General features: G+C 38.6%; 1 protein-coding gene across 1 annotated transcript; it reads left to right on the top strand.

The window, feature by feature from the left end:
• Nucleotides 1-144: 144 nt before the first annotated feature.
• On the top strand, nucleotides 145-4,368 carry ptrhd1 (peptidyl-tRNA hydrolase domain containing 1). Its single transcript, XM_028796779.2, has 2 exons — nucleotides 145-398; nucleotides 3,664-4,368. Exons 1-2 carry the CDS (start codon nucleotides 183-185, stop codon nucleotides 3,832-3,834), a joined length of 387 nt encoding a protein of 128 aa, XP_028652612.1. The 5' UTR covers nucleotides 145-182; the 3' UTR covers nucleotides 3,835-4,368.
• Nucleotides 4,369-27,215: the final 22,847 nt, after the last annotated feature.

Genomic DNA, 27,215 nt, shown 5'->3' on the forward strand with positions numbered 1-27,215 from the left:
CTTCCTGCGTAAAAGGAAATAATTAATCCGACTCTAATATTTAAAAGTGTATAAGACATCTAAACATTTATCTTTGTCATATTGACTGGTGTGCATTTAAGTCACCTATCATAACTGATAATTTCACAATTCTGTTGAGGGTTTCGTTTTACAAGGGCGACTTCCGTTTCCGAGGTCCAAAGATGGCCGGAGCCGGAGTAGGCTCGGGCTCGGCGCGGAGACTTGTGCAGTATGTTGTGGTGCGTTCGGATTTGGTGCGGTCCTTAGCATGGCCCCTGGGCGCTGTCATCACCCAGGCTTGTCATGCAGCTACTGCGGCCATCCATTTAAACTACAATGATCCGGATACACAGCAGTACCTGGCCGAGCTAGACAGCATGCACAAAGTGGTGCTCGAGGTAGGGGTGTGTAACAGCGCCTACTACCGTCGGAAGGGGGATATATATATGTAAAGGGACAGCCCGATTTATACCTAATACAGATTTGACATGTTATGTGGGGAAAAAAATAAGCAATTTGGACAGAATTTTTGGAAGAACTTAAAATGGGCTTGTATTTTACTAGGCCACATGAATCTGACATGCTGGGCTCGACGGTTTCTCCCCGTAGTTAGTTGGGTTAGGTCGGCCGAATGAATTTTTCCCATCAATTTTTAACTTTTCCCTCCCACGTTAGACGTGTTTTAGGGCGTGCGGCGACTCCAGATTGGCCGAGTATGAGTGTCGTTCTCCTCTTACTGTTGAATACAGTTTGTGCCAAAATTAAAGAATAAAATGGCAGTTATAAAATAATCACATGCGAAAGTTAAGCATACATAAATTAACAAACTGAAAAAATAAGGAATATACAATATTATGAAATACAGTGTCATTTCATGTTAATTACATATTTTGGTATATTGCACATAATTATTACAAGTTTAATCTCAAAATTGTCTCATTTTTAAGGACTGTTTTTATTTCACAGTGCAGCTTTTCCGAATGGCTACTTAATGACAGCGCAATTTATTTCAGAGAGCCTCGTTTCGTTATAATTTGGCCAATTTGCTGACCGTTAATCCGCTTACTGTCTTATTTTTACATCATCGTATGCATATTGAATGTTTAGCGCTATTTGCATGCAAACTGGCCAACTATCGAGGTAGTAAGAGTTGCAGTAGTTAGTTTTGCAGACGAAATATAAAGAGACGGTCGCCCCGAAGTTTAAGCGACAGCAAATTAAAACAAGTCACGCTTGCAAAATACGGTGTTGGGGGTCGGCATAAAAATGTGTCAAAACATTAAAAGAAGTGGTTCGAGCAAATAAAGAGGGACATCAGTATTAACAGGTGATGCGCGCAAAACTGGAGTAAAGTTTACTCAGTAAACGGAAAGGTCCGTACGAATTTAAAAGAAAAGAAGAATGCCGATTGGTGTAAAGAACTGTCAATCACGTCCGTGTGGCCGTTTGATGACAGAAGAGTTCAGACTGGAAGACATCTTGAAATGTATTTGAGATATCTCAAAATGCACATGAACATATTTCAAGATATCTCAAATTGCATTTAAGATATCTTGAAATGCATTTCAGATATCTGAAAATGTACAGCATATCACTTCAAGATATCTTGAAATCTGTTTGAGATATCATACAATTCTTTTTAGATATCTTAAAATAGATGTATTTTTAGATATCTATAATTCAATTTGAGATATCTAAAATGCATTTCCAGATATCATAAAATTCATTTTGAGATATCTCTAAATGTTAATTTGGCTTGCCATACTATACTGTAGCTGTCGGCACATAACGTCAACGAAGAAGAAAACATCTTTCAAACTTTGCTTTCAGCTCCGATGCAGCAGTTCTTCTCCGATAAAAGAAAAGCTACTGTTACCTTCGGTGCATGTATAACATGATGTACACAACCAAGACAAAAGGGCATGGTGACAAAGAACTAGGCTGAGTAATTTGATGACAAGTACGAGATCTGTTAAAATGGTTACCATCACCATGTTTTGCTTTAGGTTTTAGTCATACCCCATTTCTCAGCTTTGGAGTGGCAAAATTGTGCAATAGGATTATCCAAGCACCAGTTTTCAAGCCATCTCCACCGCCATTTCCTGTGCCTACTAACCAGTTTCAGTTTAAATTTACCTCCTACTATCTACAGATGATTGATAGTTTTACTAATACTAATAAAGGAATGTTATCATTTGGACTGGCCTACATTTCATGAAAAGTCTGTCAAGTTGTTTTTGTGTGATGTTCTATCAGTGACAGTGTCTATCAACAAATCCCAAACAGACATGTCATCCAGAGGCCATTCATTCTGTCAAACGTGTTTGATTAGCAGTTCTCTAAGATGTTCCAATATTTCATCCAGACACTTCTTAAAGGTTGTCAGGGTTTCTGTTTAAACTACATGGCTCAGTAATTTGTTCCAGATTCCCACCACTATTTCGTAAAAAAAAAAAAAAAAAAATGCTTTCTGGTTTCAGTCCTAAATTACCTGCCTTTAATTCCCAATAGTGTACTCAAGTGCACAATTCAACATTAAGTTGAAATAATTCTGTTCATCTATTTTGTCAGCGCATTTTTTTTTAATTTTATTAGATTTCAGTTTTGAAGACCTGTGCCCATATTTATCAAGTTTCTCAGAATTAATCCTAGGAATTGCACTAAAAGTTGTGACTAGTTTATGATTACGTCCTACTTTAGAGTAGGACATAATAAGTAGTTCTGTAGCATCCTACTCCCAGTCTCAGCAAGGTTTAAGAGTCCATATTTCAGAATGAATGATGTCATTATTTTTTGGCAGTTGGTGCCTCAAATTTCCATGGAAAGGATAATGGCGCTTTGTAGTTTTCTGAAAGTAATGCTTAGTCTTTGCTGCAAAGATAATAATAAACATAATAATAGTATTTAAAGTAGTAGAATAAGGAAGATGAAGGAAAGCACAGTAAGGTAGGATATTGTGCTTAGCTGCATGTAATCGTTGCCACTTTGCATGGAACACAGAAACATATAATGAGAACATTTATTTAACAATGTGATCCACATCCGTACATTTAGGATAATCATCTTCCCACTATTAAAACCACAGAAAACTCTTCATAAAGTAACTTCTTACTGAAACTAGCCGTGGCTATTCTTGCACCATTTCTGAAGTGGTGTTCACTCATTGTTCCCAGATAATCTTGCAGAGTCAGTTACTGTATCTGTCTTTCTTGTTACCCCCTCTTATTTTCTGCAAGGCTTTGTTTATCTAATGCCCCAGGAGTCTCAACCTGCCTTCTTGAATCTTCCAGAGCTTGTAAAGTGTGACTTGTGCCCATTTGGTTTGTGCAATGCAGAGCTCTGTGTACCTTTGTGACATTTCACTGTCAGTCACCCACCCAGCCCTGTTTATCTTCAGAATAATATGCTGGCTACTACAGTGTAATCAGCACCCATTAGCACTTGTGATATCCTTTGCAATATGTGTGCTCAACCACACTTGAGGCAATAAACTTAAGTTTGTGCCAGTTTGCACGAATGGAGCATTACTTTAATATTACCTCACATCAAGGTCCTATATCAAGATTCTGTAAAACATTCATGATGTGATTTGTAGTAGGTTGAAGGAATACGGTATATCATTTGTTTATTGTTTCTCATCTCTTCTACTTCTCTCTTCTTTAGGCACCAGATGAAGCATCACTCACTGGCCTGTCTGAAACACTTTCCCAGGAGGCCATAGCTCATAAGCTTTGGATTGAACAGCCAGAAAACATACCTACCTGTCTGGCATTAAAGCCTTATCCAAAAGAAACTGTTCATCCTTTTCTGCGAAAATTTAAACTGTTCAAATGAACACAATTTCTCCACATAGTTAAACTTGACTATTCTTTGCATCCTTGATGGAATGAAACTTTTGGAGGAACTAAAGCAGCAAAGAAGAAATGTGACTGCTGCATGTTATGCTGAAAATCATTCATGGATATGACACACAAACGCTGTGTTTGCACCTGCAAAGCTGTGTTTTAAGATATATTGTTATTTAACCATTTGGGTGATGTAAATGACAATGGAAGATGAAGAACTTGATTTTTGTTCCATGATACCTGGCATACTCTGGCCATTCAGTCACAGGGAACAAGCCTTCACTTTCTCATAGCAGGCTGATTTACACTTGCTAGTTAACCTGACATGGGGAGTGAAAGCTCACATAAAATATATAGTGTATAAAATTACTTCCACGTTACCATAAACTGCTAGTAGTTAAATGTAATTGTCAATATCATGAATTGAGTTTAAAAGAACAATGTAAAAGAAAAAGTACAAAAGCTAAGAAAAGATGTAAAATCAAACATGAGATCTCACAATAATAAAGACTGTAATTTTTGATTGACTCTTCATTTTCTGTAACTTCACAGATGCATGCTGTCTCTGGATGGAATGCTTTATTATGTCAAATCTCAAGAGGCTCCTATTGCAGATACCTGCACAGAGGGCTTAAAAAAGCTTAAACCTTCTGTATGGAATTCTTTAAAACAGACAAAGGTATTTGGTGTGTCTGTGTTTAAATCCAGAAGTTATGTTAAGTAAGCTTGCATGCATTTCAGCAGGGCTCTTAAACTCCAATCAAATTCAGGACAGTCTCTTTATTATTTGAGAATTATTGTTGTTACTGGAACATCATTATTTGCCTTAATTGTAATTGATTTGTCCTTTTATATAATTCAGTTAATTGCTTTCTGTATTAATCAGTTTTAAGTATACATAGTGCATGTGACATTTATACCAACAAATATTGACTTCAGGTTACTTATATAAAGCTCATATTCACTTAGAAGGTAAGCCGACTGTGCATCAGTATAGTTGTAAATTAACACAAAACGTAAATACAAAAGATTGTTTTTAGATAATAGATAACATTGAAGCAATTAAACATAATTTTATAACAGTAATGAAATATCCTTAAAATGTCAAGAAGTACTTTCATCTACTACTGACAGATTATGGTGTGCTGCGTGAGCCACGTTATACAGTGAAATATGGAGCAGGGAAGAATACCACAAAGCTTCGATGTCACTAGTAATGATATGCGAGCTGCAAAGGGAGCCGGCAGATAACCTGGTCCCATTTGTACCTATATTTATTTATCGTACAATATTTGTTTCAGATAAACATCTGTAAAAGTGAAGGAGCAAGAAGTACTGCAGCTGCTCTTGGTCCACAAAACACCTGTGTGATGTTCTCTAAAAAAGGAAAATCAAAAACATATTAAAAATTAACTTGAATGGGGGAATTAACAAGTGATTGGGTAAAAGGTTTCATAAATAGTAAAAAATATCCTCTGATTAAAAAATTAGCTGAAAAAAGGTCTGATGTCTCCCAGGAATGAAAGTGTCCTGCACCTGACTGTCACTTTGTCCAAAATGTTTTTTGCATGCATTTTATCTGGGATGATCTTACACTTCCCACAACCTAGAACTGGATAAGCAGGTTATAAAATGTAAAAATGTCACTGGAGAATTTTTAAAGGTGTAGATCAAAAATGCTTTATCTGTGCACCTCTTCTCGAGACTCTGTGACTCTGTGTATTTGAGCTGCAGAAACATAATTAGAGAGAATATAAGAATAAATGGGACCTGGTGGCTCAGTGGTAGCAGTACTGCCTCAAAATCAGGACACTGGAGTTTACGTTCTGAGTGCTCCCTGCATGGAGTCTTTATGTTCTCCTTGTGTCTGTGTGGGTTTCTTCTGGGTGCCCAGGTTTCCTCACACAGTCCAAGGACATGCATGTTAGGTGGTTTCACGATGCTAAATCAGCCCTAGTGTAAGTGTGTTCACCGTGCAATGGGCTGGCACCCCATCTAACATTTGTTACTGCCTTGCATCTCATGTTAGCTGAGGTAGACTCTAGCTTCCCCGAAAATCTGCTCTGTGTAAGTGAGTGTAGAAAATGGACGAATATGAATTAACAAATATAAATGTTAACCCAAGATAAGAACACTATAAAGGATGCTTTATTAAGTGATCTAACAACCATACACAGGAGTACAATGCAGGTATGAAGAATAAGGAACAGAGATGTTTTGGAAATGCGAAGAGAAGATGTTCTCTGTATGTCTGATGTTTGTTGTTTTATGTAAGTGACAGAATGAAAAAAGGAATGAGAACATGGCAGAACTTGCTGTACTTGGAAAGCATTTATACAGCACCTACTCTGTCGTTTAGCCCATTACCAGCTGTCAGAAAAAAGGGGCAAGCTCAGAATACTTTGGAAATGTGAAGGTGCTGGAAAGTTATCACAGTCGTGTCATTCTTCCCCTGCATTTTCTAGTCATGTAATCTGACATCCACAGCCAACAAGATCAGCAGTTGTAGTTGTCAAATTTGACTAGAAGTCAAACTTTTGTCCAAAAAGTATAAACTGGAGGCAGTCCTAAAAATTATGTAGAAACGTGCCAGGGGACATTTAAAGGACACAGGTGGCAGATGGGATCAAAAGCCAAGTGCACAACAAAGTTTCCTAGGGGTGAGGTACAGGCAATGTAGAAATTTAAATAGCATCCCTATCATTCTATAACGAAAAAACTTGGTTAAAAAATCAATGGATGGCTGAGTTTTAATTAGGACCATCCTTGAAAACGTCGGAAAAGAGAATCAGTAATGGACTTACAGCTGGTTAATTCTGGTTGACATTGCACTCCTGTTGCTATCAAATAATAATGTGCATCTGACCTGTATCTTTATTTTTAAGGATTTCAGTTGCAGTTACATACTTGGTGTTCGTTTTTTCTAACTAATGTCCTTGTCGCATATGCTGCCAATGATCAAGAGTTTTATTTTCTCAAGACTGGATAATCTCTTAATGAATCGAATATTAAATACGCACCCCACTTTGTCAGATCTCTCACAACAGATGTTTTTGAAATTGTAACTAAATGAAAAATCCAGATTGTCACAATCCTTTTATGATGTTCAAAGTCCCAATATTGCTAATGTTGACTTTCTCAAAACATTTGTGGCAGATCTTTGAAGATTATGTTCTTAAGTATTTACATGCATGGTATGAGGGTTTAGATAGATAGATAGATAGATAGATAGATAGATAGATAGATAGATAGATACTTTATTAATCCCCAAGGGGAAATTCACATACTCCAGCAACAGCATACTGATAAAAACAATATTAATTAAAGAGCAATAAAAACACAGTGCAAGTTAAAAAGTGCAAGGCAGGTATAACAGTCAATAACTTTGTATAATGTTACCATTAACCCAATACACCCCTACCTCCCCCCCATCCCCCCCCCCCCCACGGAATTGAACAGTCACATAGTGTGGGGGAGAAACGATCTCCTCAGTCTGTCAGTGGAGCAGGAAAGTGACAGCAGTCTGTCATTGAAGGTGCTCCTCTGTCTGGAGGTGACACTGTTTAGTGGATGCAGTGGATTCTCCATGATTGACAGGAGCCAGCTCAGCGCCCGTCGCTCTGCCACAGATGTCAAACTGTCCAGCTCTGTGCCTACAATAGAGCCTGCCTTCCTCACCAGTTTGTCCAGGCGTGAGGCATCCTTCTTCTTTATGCTGCCTCCCCAGCACACCACCGCGTAGAAGAGGGCGCTCGCCACAACCGTCTGATAGAACATCTGCAGCATCTTATTGCAGATGTTGAAGGATGCCAGCTTTCTAAGGAAGTATAGTCTGCTCTGTCCTGTCTTGCACAGAGCATCAGTATTGGCAGTTCATTCCAGTTTATCATCCATTGCACTCCCAGGTATTTATAGGTCTGCACCCTCTGCACACAGTCACCTCTGATGATCACGGGGTCTGTGAGGGGCCTGGTCCTCCTAAAATTTTGCTGGTGTTCAGTTGTAGGTGGTTTGAGTCGCACCATTTAACAAAGTCCTTGATTAGGTTCCTATACTACTCCTCCTGCCCACTCATGATGCAGCCCACGATAGCAGTGTCATCAGCGAACTTTTGCACGTGGAAAGACTCCGAGTTGTATTGGAAGTCCGATGTATATAGGCTGAACAGGACCAGAGAAAGTACAGTCCACTGCAGCTCTCCTGTGGTGCTGACCACAATGTCAGACCTGCAGTTCCCGAGAAGCACATACTGAGGTCTGTCTGTAAGATAGTCCACAATCCATGCCACCAGGTATGAATCTACTCCCATCTCTGTCAGCTTGTCCCAAAGGAGCAGAGGTTGGATGGTTTTGAAGGCTTTAGTAGTGTTGCTACCCTAGCTGTGTTCAAGTTCAAGTTTACTGTCACATGAAGACATCACAAAAAGATTAACTTGCATATCTCCTACAGACTAGAGACACTAGCACAATACAGACAATAACAAATATGCCATTTTGCATTAAAAACATCACCAGATCAGATACATAACAGCAGCAAAGAGGCAACGATTGCAAAATTGTAAAATAATGATATTGTTAGATGGATGTATGTTAATTGGCAGCTATTAAAGGCGAAGAATAAACTAGTTTTCTAATAAACATCTTTTTAAAGGTCAATGTAAAGGTAAACTCTTTTGGCTATTTTATTACTATGGACAGAGAGGTGAATATAGATAAAAAATGGTTATAGAATAGAAATCTAAATGTGTCATCAAAATTTGGTATGACATCTCATCTAAAAGCAGCATATACAGTATGAAAAGAAAATAACTACTATGTACATATACAGTATACAAAAGAAAGAGCAGTAAGGTAATAATTAGCAATAAATAAATGCAAAAATGAACTCAGCCTTGGGGGTCTGAATTGTGTTTGTGTGTGCATAATAACAGTCCAAGGTGGGGTTTAAATCAATTGTCAATAGTTTGAGGCCACAGCTCAGGAACAAAAATAATTTTCAGTCTTTTTGTGTGGGATCAGATCAGCCTGTACTACCTTCTAGATGGTAGCAGATCAAACAAGGAGCTTCAGGGTGTGTTAACAATGTCCAAAAACATGAGACCCAGATATACTGAGGCACCTTAACCATACTATGCAGATCTTTCCACTAGGCAGCCATGCAGCTGGCGTACCACACGCAGTGGGAGAGAATGCTCTTGATGGTTTTGTTGTAAACATTCACCAGGAGTTATCGAGGAAGTTCAGCCTGTTTCAGTTTTCTAAGACTGCAGAATCTCTGTTGCGCCTTTTTTATCACCTAAGAAGTGTTAAGGAACCATGTCATTTGTTTTGTTATGTAAACCTAAAGAAACTTGACCCTCTGCACACATTCCACATGGGTTGTCTTCCTAGTTCTTTGGTAGTCTACAATGATCTCCTTTGTTGTGATGGAGTTAGGACCAGACTATTGTCCTTACACCACTCAGCCAGGAGTTCCACTTCATTTTTGCGTGCCACTTCCACCTTGTCTAAACTTAGTCCAACTACAGGTTGTGGTATCATCAGCGTTATAGTATTGGACAGGTGAATGGGGGTGCAGTCATGGATAAAGAAAGTGAGGAGGAGGATTGTGCTCAACATGTAGCCATGTGGGATTCCTGTGTTCAGTAGAAGTGTCTCCCAATCCTGACATGTTCAAGAGGTAGTCCATGACCCAGGAGCTGAGAGAAGTGTCCAGACTCAGGTTGCCCAGTTTATTCACAAGTTTTGTTGCACGTAATGATATTAAATGGAAAACTTAATGCCCCAAATAGAATCTTCACATAAGTCTTTGGCTGTTGTGGGTCAAAACTATATGGAGCACAACTGGAGCTTTGTCCATCATAGATAGGCTTGCACAGTACCCAAACTGATGGTGGTCCATCTGATGTATGTCCCATGCAACAGTCATTTAAACAACATAGCTAATGATTTCTTGGGCACTGGAATAATGGTGTAGGATCTAAGACATGTTGGAACAGCAGCCTGTTGTAATATGAGGTTCAATAAGTTAGCAAACACCTCTGCTATACCTGATGTGCACATGAGTTTAATGGCCGCAGGGGCGGCTCTAGGCTCGTGGCGGCCCTGGGCATTGAAAGAATTGATGGCCCCTTCGCCCGCCAATGTCAATATGGTATCTTATGCACGGCGGATGGCCACGTCCGTTGCGGACGTTATAATACTACATATAGCTTACTGCTCCGACTCTAGCGACATTAGTAAATACAGCGTGCTAATTAACAAGAAACACAATGTTTTTCGGCCACATTGCCGTCAGCTGTCGTTATTTTCTCTTTCTTTTTTATCTATACTAATAAAAGGCAAAGCCCTCACTGACTCACTGACTGACTGACTGACTGACTGACTCATCACTAATTCTGCAACTTCCCATGTAGGTGGAAGGCTGAAATTTGGCAGGCTGATTCCTTACAGCTTACTTACAAAAGTTAGGCAGGTTTCATTTCGAAATTCAACGCGTAATGGTCATAACTGGAACCTCTTTTTTCACAATATACTGTAATGGACGGCAGCTCGATGGCCATGGGAGGAGGAGTTGAGTGTCACGTCATCACGCCTCCCACGTAATCATGTGAAAAGACTGTGAACGCAGTAGGGACAAATGAAGGAGGAGCCGCAAACAGCGAAGAACAAAAAATTCATTAAACAATTGAGAAGGGAGCGAGTGAAGCATACAAGCATGTTCATAAGGGAAACAAAGCACGGTGTAAAACGTAAGTTTAAATTAAGTTTATAGAAACGCTCCCGCTGCGGATTGCAATAACGTGAAAAGACTGTGAATGAAGTAGGGACAAATGAAGGAGGAGCCGCAAACAGCGAAGAACAAAAAATTCATTAAACAATTGAGAAGGGAGCGAGTGAAGCATACAAGCATGTTCATAAGGGAAACAAAGCACGGTGTAAAACGTAAGTTTAAATTAAGTTTATAGAAACGCTCCCGCTGCGGATTGCAATAACATATTCGCGAGATAAAAGTTTAATGAGAAGACACGAGGTATAAGCGAACCACACGCCGTAGCGCAACGTTAGGGGCAACAGTTTCAACCATTCTATGATCTGCCTCTCGCAACTGAAAGACGGCACATGGCGGATGTTAGCCCACTTGCTGACCGCAACGTTAGGGGCTTCAACTCTGGCGCTGACGATATTCGATTCTCGAGAGGGGATGCAGTGAGTGTGTATGCCTGATGAGCCCAGAATTAAGGAGAAACACGTGTCGCATACTCTTTGCATTATTTGAAAGTAAACTATTAAAACCATTCTATGATCAGCTTCTGGGAACAGAAAGAGGGCACGTGGCGGATGTAAGGCGACTTCCTGACCAACCACAAGCGTAACCTGGCAGGTAACCATCCATACAGTCAGATTGTGATTCAGAAAACGAATGCCATGAATTTAATTACCACGATCTACATACTGTCAAATAAACGAAACACACGCCGTAGCGGGACAGCTGTGAAAAGCGAGGTTCACAAAAAAACAGATCCTTAACAAATTGTTATTGGTATATTTTCGATCCGTTTAAAAAGGTTTTACTTTCTTCTTAAAAAATTAAAAGCAGTACTTCGCCGCAACGAAGCGCGAGAATTTGGCTATATATATATCTGCTTCTCACAATTAAAAGAGGGCACGTGGCTGATTTTAGACGACTTCATGACCAAACATAAGTGTTACCTGCCAGGTAGGGTTACCACTTTTAATACAAAAAAATAAGGGACGCATACTGCAGCGGGTGCCACATCCCAGTGCCAACAGTTTTCAGACTCTACTTAAAAGACCCGCCCTCCTCACTGGACAGTTAAAAAGACCAATCAAACTAACGATGGCATCAAGTATTACCCAATCAAAAGTAGGAAAGGAGGCATCTTCATAAAATGCGTGTGGGATGATTTGCATGAGACGCTGCTTTAAAAAAAATGATAAAAAAAATACGGGACAAATTCCGTCCCGTATTGATTCAAAATGGGACGTGCAATTTCATTCTCAAATACGGGCCGATTCCGTATTTTAAAGGACGGGTAGCAACCCTACAGTGCCAGGTAACCACCCATACAATCGGATTGTGATTCAGACTAGGAATGCAATGAATGTAATTACCCCGATCTACATACAAGGCAAAAGTCTTGCAACATTCAAAGATGATGGCTTGGGATAAGTACACCATAGAACATAAAAGAGCTTATGAAGCCTTGAACCGAAAAAAGCAAGATTTCAGAGATCGTAAAAAAAAAAATAGGAGGTAATGTCGTTTTACTCGCTGTAGATTTTAGTCAAACATTACCAGTTATTTCGCGAGGGAGACCAGCAGATGAACTCAACGCGTGTTTAAAATCCATGCTTCTCCCACGCTCGGTTATATGTCGCGTGTTCTCAGGTAGGTGCATCAAAAAATGTATACATTTAAGCATGTAATGAGCAAACAAAAAATGAGGTATACCCGAAGGCACTGCAGTAGTACTTAATGTAACTTTACTTCTTAAATGTTAATGTTTTACTGTTTAATAATTTATACGCTTCTTATATGTTGTTCAAATTCTTTTATCAAAATACCAGTGACAGCGCAATGCACGATAACGTGGAGTGAATACACCATACGCATCCGCCCACGGAAGCCCTGGTGTGCGCAGATAGGAGTTGATTCTACAATAAAATAAAATAAAGATAAAAACCCAGGATTGTTTCCTGCCTTGTGCCCTGTGTTGGCTGGGATTGGCTCCAGCAGACCATCGTGACCCTGTGTTCGGATTCAGCGGGTTGGAAAATAGATGGATGGATGGATAAAAAGAGTAATACAATCATCACCCATAAAGCGGATAGTAGACGTGACGTTCTATATGTGTACCAGATTTCAAGTCAATAGGTGAAACGGTTTGTGAGCTACAGGTGATTTAAAATCCTGGACAGACAAACGAATAGCCACGGTAGCACATTACAGAAGAAGATTTTACTGTTTAATCTATACTAATAAAAGGCAAAGCCCTCACTGACTCACTGACTGACTGACTGACTGACTGACTGACTCATCACTAATTCTCCAACTTCCCATGTAGGTAGAAGGCTGAAATTTGGCAGGCTCATTCCTTACAGCTTACTTACAAAAGTTAGGCAGGTTTCATTTCGAAATTCTACGCGTAATGGTCATAACTGGAACCTGTTTGACTGACTCACTCATCACTAATTCTCCAACTTCCCGTGTAGGTAGAAGGCTGAAATTTGGCAGGCTCATTCCTTACAGCTTACTTACAAAAGTTAGGCAGGTTTCATTTCGAAATTCTACGCGTAATGGTCATAACTGGAACCTGTTTGACTGACTCACTCATCACTAATTCTCCAACTTCCCGTGTAGGTAGAAGGCTGAAATTTGGCAGGCTCATTCCTTACAGCTTACTTACAAAAGTTAGGCAGGTTTCATTTCGAAATTCTACGCGTAATGGTCATAACTGGAACCTGTTTGACTGACTCACTCATCACTAATTCTCCAACTTCCCGTGTAGGTAGAAGGCTGAAATTTGGCAGGCTCATTCCTTACAGCTTACTTACAAAAGTTAGGCAGGTTTCATTTCGAAATTCTACACGTAATGGTCATAACTGGAACCTGTTTTTTTGTCCATATACTCTAATGGAGGAGGCGGAGTCACGTATTGCGTCATCACGTATTACGCCTCCTACGTAATCACGTGAACTGAAAACGAGGAAGAGATTTACAGCACAAGTCAAACGCGGGAACGAAGGTAAATGACGTTAATTGTTGAGTGTCTTTTAATACTGTGTACTTGTTGAGTGTCTTTTAATACTGTGTAAGCATACATATTAACACATGTGCAATTAAACGTGTGCATTTACGGGGTGATTTCTCAGGCTTAAAAGCTCACCTTTTATTAAAAAGGTAAATGCAAACTCTTTTCATTCTGAAGGGCACAAACCACGTTAGATTTCAGCCGTTAAACGCGCAAAAATGTCAGTACACCAGATAAATAAGCGCAACATATTATCAGTTGTATTGTATGCTTACAATACATATAGAAATGTGTTAATCGTTAACTAATATTATGGGATGGTGTTTTTCGACTCGCACCTTGATTTAAACGATTGCATGTCTTGGTGGGTTTGCGTAGCTTATTGTCAATATCTTTACACCTCTTTTTAAGACTTAATTTAAAAAGGTTTTCTTTTCTTCTTAATTAAAATTTAAAAGCAATACTTCACCGCTGCGAAGCCCCTCTAGCGCTGACGTCCGAGGTTCGATTACCGTAAGCGAGTGCAGTGAGTGTGTACGCCTGATGAGCCAAGAATAAGGGGGAAAGACGTGTCGCGTACTCTTTGCATTATTTGACAGTAAACTATTTTCATCCATTCTATGATCTGCTTCTCACAACTGAAGACACCGTGGCTGATGTTACCTGACTTGCTGGCCAACCATAAGCATTACCTGGTAGGTAACCACCCACTCACTTCACTCCCTTACGGGAATCGAACCTCGGACGTCAGCGCTAGAGGCGAAGCCCCTAAAATTGCGCCACAGCGTGTGGTTCGTTTATTTGACAGCATGTAGATCGGGGTAATTACATTCACGGCATTTGTAGTCTGATTCACAATCTGATTGTATGGGTGGTTACCTACCAGGTAACGCTTATGGTTAGCCAGCAAGTCAGCTCGAAGTGATCACTCGAGTGAAGGCAGCTTCACAAAAAAACAGAACTGTTATTGGTATATTTTCCCTCAATTTTAAAAGGTTTTCTTTTCTTCTTAATAAAAATTTAAAAGCAGTACTTCGCCGGTGCGAAGCGCGGGGATTTGAGCGACTGACGCATACAGACATATTCATGAGTGCAGGTACTTCGGAAAGAAAGCACCGTGTAAACCTAAACTTTAAATTAAGTTCATAGACCTACAAAAGGTTGCCATTGATTTGAGGCAAGATTGCTTTTCTCATGTACAACTATACGTTGCATTCTTAACAGTAAGCTTGCACAGCTTGGTCATATTACAACCTGAGTGCTGAACTGACAACGTCGTATACAAACAGAACTATAACAATTGTAATAAACAAACAAAAAAAAAAAGCGAAGAACCCTTGGATTTAATAAAAAGGCTCCTTCCTTGGCGAAGCAAGGAAAAAGGAAGACCTTATATGGCGTTCGTTTATAAAACAAGCGGAAAAGCTGTGTTAAGGCTGCTTCACAAAAAAACAGATCCTTAACAAATTCCTATTGGGATATTTTCCCTCAATTTAAAAAGCTTTTCTTCTTAATAAAAATTTAAAAGCAGTACTTCGCGGGGATTTAGATATAGATATATATATATATATATATATATATATATATATATATATATATATATATATATATATATACTAGCAAAATACCCGCGCTTCGCAGCGGCGAAGTACTGCTTTAAAATTTTAAATAATAACCTGAGGGAAATTATACCAATAATTATTTGTTAAGGATCTCTTTGTATACCATGTTGTCAGTTCGCCCCTCCGGTTGTAATATGAGCAAGTTGTGCGCTGAGCTTACTCTTGAGCATGCAACGTATACTTGGCCATGTGAAAAGGAAATCAAGAACAGCAAGACCGCGCCAGCTGCGGAGCTCAGCTTGGAGCGAAATGAAGTGAATGAAATGAGGTGAATGGGAGGGGAGATGATCACGTGACTCCAACACGCGCCTTAACTCTCCATCCCTCCACAAACACACAAACACAGTCTCTCGGATCCCAACTCTCCTTTATATATATATATAGATAAATAGCAAAATACCCGCGCTTCGCAGCAGAGAAGTAGTGTGTTAAAGAGGTTATGAAAAAGAAAAGGAAACATTTTAAAAATAACGTAATATGATTGTCAATGTAATTGTGTTGTCATTGTTATAAGTGTTGCTGTCTTTTATATATATATAATATACACACACACACATATAAACATATATATACATATACATATATACATATCTACATATATATATACATATACACATCCACATATATATACATATATACACATATCAACATATATATATATACACATACATACACACACACATACATATATATGTGTATATGTATGTGTGTGTGTATGTATGTGTATATATATATGTTGATATGTGTATATATATATATATATATATGAATGGAAGAGAAGGTCTGTGATACGGTTTGCATATTTGCAGTTGGAGATCCACAAAGGGAGAAAAAACGAATCACGTATCATAAAATAGTTTTATTCCTGAGCTTTCAACCCCTGTCAGGGGTCTTCATCAGAGGATAATGCTTAGACTTACAAGAATCAAAGGCAATATATAGCAACACATTCAGTGGGGGGTGGGTGGAGGTGACTAAGTCAGTATGATCAAAGGTGGGGGGGGGGGGGGTGTATCGTTTAATTAAAGTGCATATGTCCTTCTTAAGTTGGCATATGCTGGGTTTATGTCCAAGTGTCTGTTGATGGCATTTTCATCTGATAGCCAAGACTCGGCCAACTCTCTGGCGCTTTTTGTACTGGCCTTACATTTTACTTTCACGTTGTCCCAGTTGAATGTGTGTCCTGTCGATTTAGTATGTGCATATATCAAAGATAGTGCGTCCTTTCATATATATATATATATATATATATATATATATATATATATATATATACACACTCATATATATATATATATACACATACAGATATATATATATATATATATATATATCTCTGTATGTGTATATATATATATGTGTGTATATATATATTTATATCTGTATGTGTATTTATATATATATCTGTATGTATATATATATATATATATAGCAAAATACCCGCGCTTCGCAGCGGAGAAGTAGTGTGTTATAATATATGTGTATGTGTATATGTATATATATATGACAGCAACACTTATAACAATGACAACACAATTACATTGACAATCATGTTACGTTATTTTTAAAATGTTTCCTTTACTTTTTCATAACCTCTTTAACACACTACTTCTCCGCTGCGAAGCGCGGGTATTTTGCTAGTATTCAATATATATTGGCGTGGCGGCCCCTGGGATTTGGCGGCCCTGTGCAGGTGCACAGTTTGCACAACATGCCTAAGGCCCCCCCTGATGGCCGTCCCGGCGCTCCTTCTGGACCCGCTGCTTTGCCTGCACTGTCTCTTTTGTTGGCGCTATAGACCCAATTGTCGGCTCTCCTACAGAAGGTGCAAAGTAAGGGGCAGTTCCCCTACTTAGAGGATCGAAACAGAAAATAACTGGTATAGGATGTCTAACTCAATAAAATTCACATTAAAATTCACTTACACAGGGCTGCTCACCGAGGGATGCTTCTAATTGACCGTTTGCAATACTGCTCCGCTTCTGGTGCATGCAAACTCTGTTACACAAAACACTGCATAAACTAATATTAACCATCCATATATTTATTCATCCATTTCATGAGCCTGCTTAACCCCAGTTTTTGGGGTCAGGGAGCCGCTGCCCAGTGGTCGGAGCCAGAAAAAATGGAGTTTCACGAGGAGGCAATGCATGAGTACAATACAAATAAAACATCAAATATGCTGGAGAGTGAACAGACAACGGCAAACGGAACTTAAGCACAATCCAATACATTGAAGCGGGCGTGTCGATCAAACCCGTGCAAGGCACGCAAACAATAAAATAACACTCAGCACTACACAACTGGAGATCATAAAATACATCAACAACAAAAAATAATAATAATTCAGGCCAGCATGCAAAAATAACGCTGTTAACATGCCGATGGGTGAATATTTACTGTTGTGAAGAACTGGTTTAAATAAACTTAAGAACCACTACGGTAAGAGCTTAATATCTAAATTGTGCAAAATATGCATTAATTCCCTACCGAGTTCACATAACATGAAGGCATGGTCTACAATAAAAAATAAAACATATTAGCTATTACAAACAGTCAAAGGCTTGCTTATTGTTGACTGTTAAATATTAAGTACAATTCTAATACGAAACAGTTTATTTGAAAACCCATCAGATGGCACTCTTTGTGCAGAATTACATCAATACAGAGGAATTTAATGTAGCATTCAATCTCTAAATATGACATACTGTATATAATTCACTTACAGATACAAATCGATCTTTAAATATATGAATGAAAAAATATTAACGTAATAATACTAAGTACAATTAAAATAATATAGCACTAAACGACATGTGTGTAACTTCCGAAATAGAAATGGCGCCAGTTTGAAAGTACTTTAACTCCTCCGTACTCAACTACTAAATATACAAGTGCGATCCATTATATATAGCGAGCTTTAAGGAAAAGCAACTCACGTTACACTTACTTTAATGAAATACGCAAATTCCACGTTTAAACAACGAAAAAAGTCTCTGCTCTATTACTCAAACGCTAGAAAACTAACTGGAACAAACAAACTACAAACTGAATCAAGATTGGTTATGTTTCAATTTAGTAAGGACCAATCACAGACTACCACTGCAACTACAGGGGTTTGTTAAAGAAAGCAACACACTTCAAAGGTTTCCGTAGCTATCTTTCAACATTTAGCCGTTAATACACTAGACAAAGTCAAAGCTTACTCGTGATATTACTGAGGTTCAAACAAATACTCGAGGCAGATGTTAAAGTGACTGCGTGAAGAGGAGAACTTGACGAGTAGAAAATTGAACTTCAGCACACGTTATTGCATCAGAATCGCAACGCACAACACAAACAGGATCAAAAACACAGATCTGCAACATTAAACTCATAAAAATGTTTTAACTGTAAATTATTTTATTTACATTCAAATATACAATAAAAATATAATTACAACGTTTCCATCAAGTCACATTTAATTATAAATTTGAAAATAATTATAATTAAAATTTTAAAAATTGCACAATTTATTCATGTTTACAATATTGTCAATATCAATATTTTTTATAATACTCTTAAATAACCGGAGTTAAACCAAAGTACAACAGAATAACAAAATATAGCAATGTAAACATACAAATAAAGGCAAATAAAATTAAATGCATGCAAACAAAACAAATTCATTAATAAAACCCCCAGAAAAGCAATGGGAAACAAACTGGTCTTGGGCAAGGCCTTACAGACACCAAAAAGAGAGGCCGTGCAGATATTAACCAGAGGCAGCTGTTCCGAAGCCTCACTTACTGAAAAAGCCGAGGTCTCCCATTGCTTTCAAACAAGAACAGGGGAAAGTGCCATGACATTAGAACAATCTAGACAGGCCCAACAAAGCTCACCAGTCCTCTGCACTTAACTCTCCTAAAAAAAACAGCAAGTCTAGTTTTGAAAGTCTCTAAATTCTTACTGTCTGCCACGCTACTTGAGCTTATTCCAAGTATCGGCAATTCTCATTGTAAAGAAAAACTTCCTAATGTTTATGAGAAATTTACCGATATCAAGTTTCCAACTGTGTCCCGTTGTTCTTGATAGACGCATTTTAAAATAACAGACTCGATCCACTGTACTAATTCCCTTCATAATTTAAAACACTTCAGTCATGTCTTCTCTTAATCTTATTTAAACTGAAAAGGCTCAGCTCTTTTAATCTTTCTTCATAACTCATCCCGTGTAAACCTGGAATCAGCCTAGTCGCTCGTATTTGGACTTTTTCTAGCGCTGCCAAGTCACTTCTTTTTGGTACATTTCTTTGTTGATATCCTGATGGAATCTTTCACCTTACTCTTCACTCACCGCTCCAAGATTTTCAGGGAACAGTTCCAAATCCGAGTTTAGAAAGTGAACTTTGAGACTCGTGTTGCGGTGTAGCTCTTTTAACTTAACATTTTCACAATTCTTTATGGTTTGGATCTTTTGAATTAAGAATGCTTCCTAAGCCTTTCGTTCCAGGTCGTTCATCGCATATCAAATCCTACATCAAAAATCAGTTTTCCTGATGGCCCGACAAAAATGCCCTCTTTCAATTTACCTTTACACAAACGCGGAAACATTCGATAATAATATTTTAAACAGGTTCCATTTTTGATAGGGCTTTGACGATATGCTCAAAGCTGTGGTAGCGGTACACTTTATCTGGATCCACCAAGGTAAGTTTGATGATGGCTCGCGCCAAACTTGTAGCTTTTACTAGCAGGCCATTCCTCGGATCACCTAATCAATGGCTTTGCTGTCCCACTCTCAGAGTAAACCTGGAAATGGCAAAAGTTCAAGGGAAGCCTTTTTGATGGCTTATTATTATTCTGGCAAAAATGAGGATATGGGATGCCAGGTGTATTCCGGTAAAGAGAAATGTGACCAGAGATGTGCAGTGGGAACAAAGGAGTTTGGAAAAGCAGCTAGAAGAGAATGTTAAGATAGAAATTGATTCTCAGCTGCTAGTGAGAGATCAAAGTGTTTGTGGATATTGAGGAATGGGAACAAGGATTTATACTAGGAACTGGTTTTTAATCAAAGATAAATTAATGTAAAATGGACGATTGTCCAAGAGATAGGTTTAACTAAAAACATTTCCTAGTAAATGCCGTATTTCCCGTTGCCCAATATCGACACATTTTGGAAAGATGATGGGATAATGAATATTTCTCAACATTAATGTTTTTGTTATATGGTGTAATGGAAAAGGATATGTAACAATAGAAATTGTACTTTATTTGTAAGTGAGAATGTAATTGGTATGAACTTTCTACAGGTCAAAGATGCTTTGTGGATTGTATTTTGTACTATGTAAATAAAAATGTACTTTTTTTTATAATAAATTAAAAGAGTAGTTGCATTGTCTACGTAAATCCCTCTGAAAAAGCCCCGTAATTCGGTATTAATTTGCAGGCTGCAATTAAGCTCGACCAATAACGGTTTGTGACACATAATGGGCTTTACATATAAAGTGTGATTCGCATTTAAGAGCTCCAGCACAAACTGTTCTCTGCTGTGGAACGCTTTGTACTCGGAGGAGTCTTCGGATACTGAAAGAATGAGCTGCTAGTGGAGCTGTTTGGTTAATACTTCTGGATAACTTTGGGACCAAGTTGTAGCTTTATTTCTGGCTACAACCTTTTTTCTAGTTTTTTTTTTCATTAGTAGCTTTTTGTAGCTACAGCCTTTTTCAATTTTGTGTTTATTTTATTTTATTTCGTCTCTTTAAAACTGGAGTGAATCTTGTTTTAAAATCATTTACAGTTCGGACGCAGAAGACGCGTCTTTCACAGCTCTCCAGTATAAAGCTAACTACATTTTAACGTGCTGGCGAATCTGTTCTTGCTTTTTGTAAAGTACTACTAAGTTCAGTTCCTTCAGTTCCTGCAGCAACTCTCTGAAATGGAATCCCAGCAAGCTGCGTCGCGGCTTCGGCAGTTTTGGAAGCCATCTGGCAAACGTGTACTGCGAACACCTGACGGAAAAGGCGAGTCAATGCCAAATCTCAGTCATCTGCTATCCGGGAAAAATACCACATTTTACTTTTTTTTTTACCAAGTAGTATTTTTTTATTCATATCGTTGTTTATTATGTACGGTTTTAATGTAAATCATACGCCTGAACAATTTATATGCACATGTGAACAATTTTTTTGAGAATTCGTTTTGGGGGGCGTTTACGGATAGGGGGACCAGCCCACGAGCAACCACCCCGGCGCCGACTCCACCTCTGCCAATCCCAGGCATCTAAGGTGCCAGGCTGGACACAATTGTACAGGACATGGGTCTGCTGAGGGCAGAAGGACAAACTGGGAAAATCCCGTTACTATTGAACTGAAAGTCTGTGAGAGAAAAAAAATGCTATGTGATGGAGGAAAATGGTTTTCAATATTTAATCCCGCGCCAAAAATATATAAGAATCACACGAAATGAGCGAAACGATTTTTTTCAATGTACAAATGCGTACTATTTAAATATATAGGGTCGGGTACCCCTTGGGGATAATTTCCCTTATTTTATATACAGCACGCATTTAAAGTACAGTATAAATTTACTTATGATAAACGTATTTGTGAGAAGTGTTTTTACCACTGAATTATATACTAGAAATATATTTTAAAAGATAAAAAGAAATCTTAAAAAATATGACGGTGGCACAGACAGACTAAACACAAAACCTTGTAATTAAAGGGTAGCTGGATTGGCTCCAGCAGACCCCCGTGACCCTGTGTTCGGATTCAGCGGGTTGGAAAATGGATGGATGGATGAACTGCTAATACGTATATTCGTTATATCGAATCTCTCTGAAAAAGCCCCGTAACTCAGCATTAACTTGCGGGTTGCGTTTAAGCTCGAACAATAACGGTTTGTGGAACATAATGGGCCTGACATAGCCTATAAAGTGTATTTCGCATTTAAGAGCTCCAGCACAAATTGTTCTCTTCTGTAGAACGCTTTGTACTCGGAGGAGTCTTTGGATATTGAGAGAATGCGCTTGTGGCGGAGCTGTTACGTTAATACTGCTGGATAATTGTCGCGCCAAGTTGTAGCTTTTTTCTAGCTTACAACCTTTTTTATATTTTTGCATTAGTAGCTTTTTATGGCTACAACCTATATTTCTTCTTTTTTCATTAAAACTGCTGTGGGTCTAAAATCTTTTACCGTTTGGACGCAGGGACGCGTCTTTCAGAAAGCTCCAACTTAAAGCTACACATTTTTTAACATGGTGGTGAATATTCCTTTTTAGAAAGTGTCCATTAAATTCACTTCGTTCACTTTCAAAAGCGAGTCTCCAAAATGGAAAACCCGCAAGCTGCGCTGCTGTATCGGCAGTTTTGGAGGTCATCCGACAAACGTGAATTGTGAACACCTGATAGAAAAGGCGAGCCGATGCCAAATCTCAGTCAACTGCTGTCCGGGAAAAAATAGCACATTTTAATTTTTTTTACCAAGTAGTAATTTTTATGAATTTCGTTTTTATTATGTGCTTTTTATAATTATGTTAAACATACGCCTGAACAATTCAATGTGGGTGCCTGTCTGGATAGGGGGCCTAGCTACCTGGCAGAAGGACAAATTGGGAAAATCCAGTTACTATTGAACTGTAAGTCTTTGGGATGTAAGATAAATTTGAAGAAAACTCCATTCAGACATTTCATGGAAACAAAAACTTCTGTTATTTAGAAATGGGACAATAGCTTGAAATGAACTTGAATATTCAAATAGGCCTTGTCATGGGTAAGTGCGGGCTTGGTTAATAGGGGTGTCGGCTCATATGAACATCAGTCCGGTTGAGGGAGGGGGTGTGGGGATTATAACTTTCCTCACCATCTAGACTTTGCTTCTTCTACATTTGCACCGAGGGCTATGTTCTTAATTACCGGTATTCAGATCTGTGCACTCCTACGAGTGCAGTCTTTTCTACCGGTTTTAAAAAGGTTTGTAGCCAAGTTAATACAAATGGTCATTTGCAGGGTGCGCTGGATGCGTTATGTAAACTCGAGTGATCTAGGCCGAATGTGAATTTATAAATATTTTATGTAACGCTTTCATAACGATTTCTTATTATGCCGTGGTAATATCGCCACGCCGAGGCTCCGCCCACTGCTTCTAAATAAGGGCCCGTGAAGCGTTATAATGACAGATACGCCGTACACTGCACAGTAGACGAATACGTGGCCGATTGACAAGTGCATATTTTGCTTTATTGCTTTGGAGCGCCCACCATGAACAAACCAGCTACTGTGCAGCACCAGTCAAATAGAAAACGAAAATCTGAGGACATCGGTCCATATTACTTCGATGATAACGACACTGAATTATGGGCGAATGTTGAAGAAGAAGCGTTCCAAGCCTTAGTTGAGTACTGGATCTCTAAAAAGGCAAAGGCAAGACTTTATTCCAGTGAAGTCCCTTCGGACTCTTCCTCGCTTCCTTTTCCTCAGAAGTTGTGGAAAGTTCTGGAGAGTGGTCAGTTTCAATCGGTAAAATGGGACGATACGGCGACTTGTGTGCTAATCAACAAGGACCTCATCAAGAATGAAATTGCTGAAAAAAAGGGAATTTTGAAAATCTTTGGGTGGAGCTGTCTCAAGAGTTTTCAGCGGCAACTGCAGCTCTATGGGTTTAAGCAAACTCGACTAGATGTACAGAGCGAAGCGGCACCTGTGGGGAAGGTGAGACTGTTGGGAACGTTTAGACACGGAGATGTTACAGTATAAACTTAAAAGTTTTCTTTTCTTCAGTAAAGTACTGTATGAAATGATCAATCACATCGCTCTAGTCTGTGACATTCTGTTTGACCGCCTCTCCGCCTGAATCCTAGAGTGTGAGTTATGTAAAATAACTAACTTTTGTTTCAACACCTTGTTGTATCTCCATTCAGTTACGTAACTTAGTTTTCTCTCATTTGGGTACTCTTTTTAATGGCCCGTTTGTTTTTTTCTAGCGTTGACCCCGTCTGTACTTTAGAGACGCGAACCTCGTTTCAAATTGCAGAGCTCATGAAGAGAGGCCGATTTTGAATGAGGACGCGATGGCCGAAAGCCCCACTATTCATAAACACCCGCGGGCACACGATAGTCGTCTTGGTCAGACCATAGTCATTTTACGCACCACGTTGTAAAATTAAGCGTGTGCTGCTTTCAGCAAGATTAAGTTTTAACGTTTTGTCTAATCTAATTTCAAAATACGATTAAAAGAAGCAAATGTACCAAAGTATACCAACAATGACAATAGTATCACTGTAAACCCAGAAAATCTATGGAATCAATCATCCAAGAAATGTACCATTGTTTGCTCTTTAACATACAACCGTGACCCGGTACTTTGCCCGATTCATTTTGTTAGGTCATGGCAATCCTACACAATTGTTCATGGATTCTAAAAGGTGGTACAAAGTATCCATACTGTGGCCCTTTTGTCAATAAAAAAAGGTCTGGAGAGAAGCAGCTTCTTCCATTTATGCCATTTTAATGACAGACACAGACACGGTAATTCTAAACGAAAAAAAAACAGACTGGCAAAGAACAATGGTTCAACTTTTTAAGTTTTTTTCCGAATGGCTTAGTTGTTACCTCAACGAATGATTAAGCGGACTGCACCTTGTCAAGCCCACTGGCTAAAAGAACGCTAAGTACGACAGAATTTCTAGGGATATTCGACACCTTCTTCATTCCTTGACTCGACAATTTACTGCCAACTTCATAGCCAGCAGGGACACAACAATAACATAGGCACTTAATATTCATATCGATCAGTCCAATATGTGTACAAGTAAGCAGAGTAACGTCACCGGTTACGATTAAAATGAATTCGCAGGCCTTGACAAGTGAAGACCAGTTGCGTCCCATACAGAGCACGTTTTTGAAATATCTAAATACATTTTTGATGTCTGGTTTAAAATGTACACTTTCTGTGTGTGTGTGTGTGTGTGTTTAAAGTAATCCATTGTCAACGATAACAGAATAATGCAACTGAGAGGCTAAATTTGTTTGAATGTGTTAAAGAAAATAACATCTGCCTAATGTCGGCCTAACCATTTTTGAATACCGTCTGTTAAATCCTGCGCCATGCAATCCTTGAAAATTACAAGTGAGTTCAGTTTATGATAATGTTTAGTCCTGGGTAGTTCTGAAGCAAACACATTCTAAAATGGTACGTCAATAAATGACAAACAGCACAAAAGAACAAGCGAACACATGCATGTCGCGTATTTATGGCATCATTTTCTCTTGTGCGCATTCCATAACAAGGTTAAATATATGCTGCATCAACTGGCTTGAATTAACGGTCATCTTGTACGATGTGCTCGAAAACGTGTAGTTTCACAAATGGTTAATGTAAAACCAAAGGATTCCCTGTTGTTATCGCCAGCCTGTCAGACACGCGAGTTCTTCAGAGGTGGAGGTGGAGTGCGCTGTCTCCACGAGACTGTTTGAAGGTTCGTCAATGCTATCAACTAAAATAACACATATCTCAGTTTTCTCTTTTCATAGGTCATCCTAGTAACTGTTTAGAAAATAACCTTTCAGTACTGACCTGGATTATACAGTGTTGTTAGTCTATTTTATTTAAAATCTACCTGCGTCGATTTTTTAAGCTGTTTCCTTGTAATGTATGATTTTTGAATTATCGTGTTTTAGCTGATGTTGAATTTGCCCGTTCTTTTTACGCCACAATAAGTTTGAAAACATGCGTGCTTTTTGAAAATGTGTTATTTTTTTAACACTCGAACAATACAATGGCATGCTAGTCAATAAAATATATGATAACATGACATATAAAACCATTGGCTTTAAAGCGAATACAAGGGAGAACAACAAAATATAAAAGTCGGGAGTGGTCTCCCCTAGAGTTTCTTGTAAACTCAGATATGGGGATGGATATTTGAGGAGTAAACCGCAAGACAATGATTATATTTGTATATTATGCACATTAGAGAACCATCAATAACAAATCAATAATATATTGAACAATTATGTCAGCCATCAGTCATTTTCCATTACGATAAAAGTAAATAAATCGGACTCTGCAGCTGCATGAATAAAAAAGTACCATTTCCGGTTAGAGGAAATAGCTCAAAAGTTAATAGAAATCTAAATTTTTTACATATACTTGTATGCAAAATTTGGTTGACTTAAGTGAAAGCGAGTTCAAGTTATCGTGTTTACACACACATATATACAAACATACATAGTTCCAAAAATGTTTTTTTCGGATTCAGGGAAGTCTAAAACGTCAAGATTCATCAAAATTGCGAAATCGATTTTTTGGACGACTCCAATACTTTCCTTATACTTCGTATACAAGAAAGTAAAATGCAAAACAAGATCCAACCCCCACCCGAGAGAGAGAGAGAAAAGACGAGAGACACGTGCAAAACATCTTTTTTAAATATGATAAAACCATTAATATACGAGAGTCAACCACATGCAACAATTATTGCATTGTTAAAGTATTGAACATATCCGCTAAGAGAGATTTTAATTTTTTCTAATTTGAGATAATAAAGAACAACGTTTAGTCTACTGAGTTACGAAGGTGGGTTGGGATTTTTCCAGTTAAGCGAGGTAAATCTCCCTGATAGTTGTGTGTGTAAAGAATATTAAAATCGGTGTTTCCATATGCAATTTAATGCCATGCAGAAGTAATACCGCCGTTACTGGATTAGGTGTGATTGTAACACCGAAGGTGCCTGAGAGGTCTACCAATTTCACCATTGTTGGATAATGCAAATCTAGCAGTTCGTTTTAGACCTGGGGTTCTCAAAATCGGTCCCGGTAGTCCACTGTGGCTACAGGTGTTTGTTTCAATCAGATTCATAATCAGTGCCAGCAATTCATAACACTGATGTCATTTAATCAACTGCTCTCTCTCTCTCTCTCTCTCTCTCTCTCTCTCTCTCTCTCTCTCTCTCTCTCTCTCTCTCTCTCTCTCTCTCTCTGTCTCTGTCTTCTCT

The sequence above is a fragment of the Erpetoichthys calabaricus genome, chromosome 3, assembly GCF_900747795.2.
Source record: "Erpetoichthys calabaricus chromosome 3, fErpCal1.3, whole genome shotgun sequence".
NCBI classification, from domain to species: domain Eukaryota; kingdom Metazoa; phylum Chordata; class Cladistia; order Polypteriformes; family Polypteridae; genus Erpetoichthys; species Erpetoichthys calabaricus.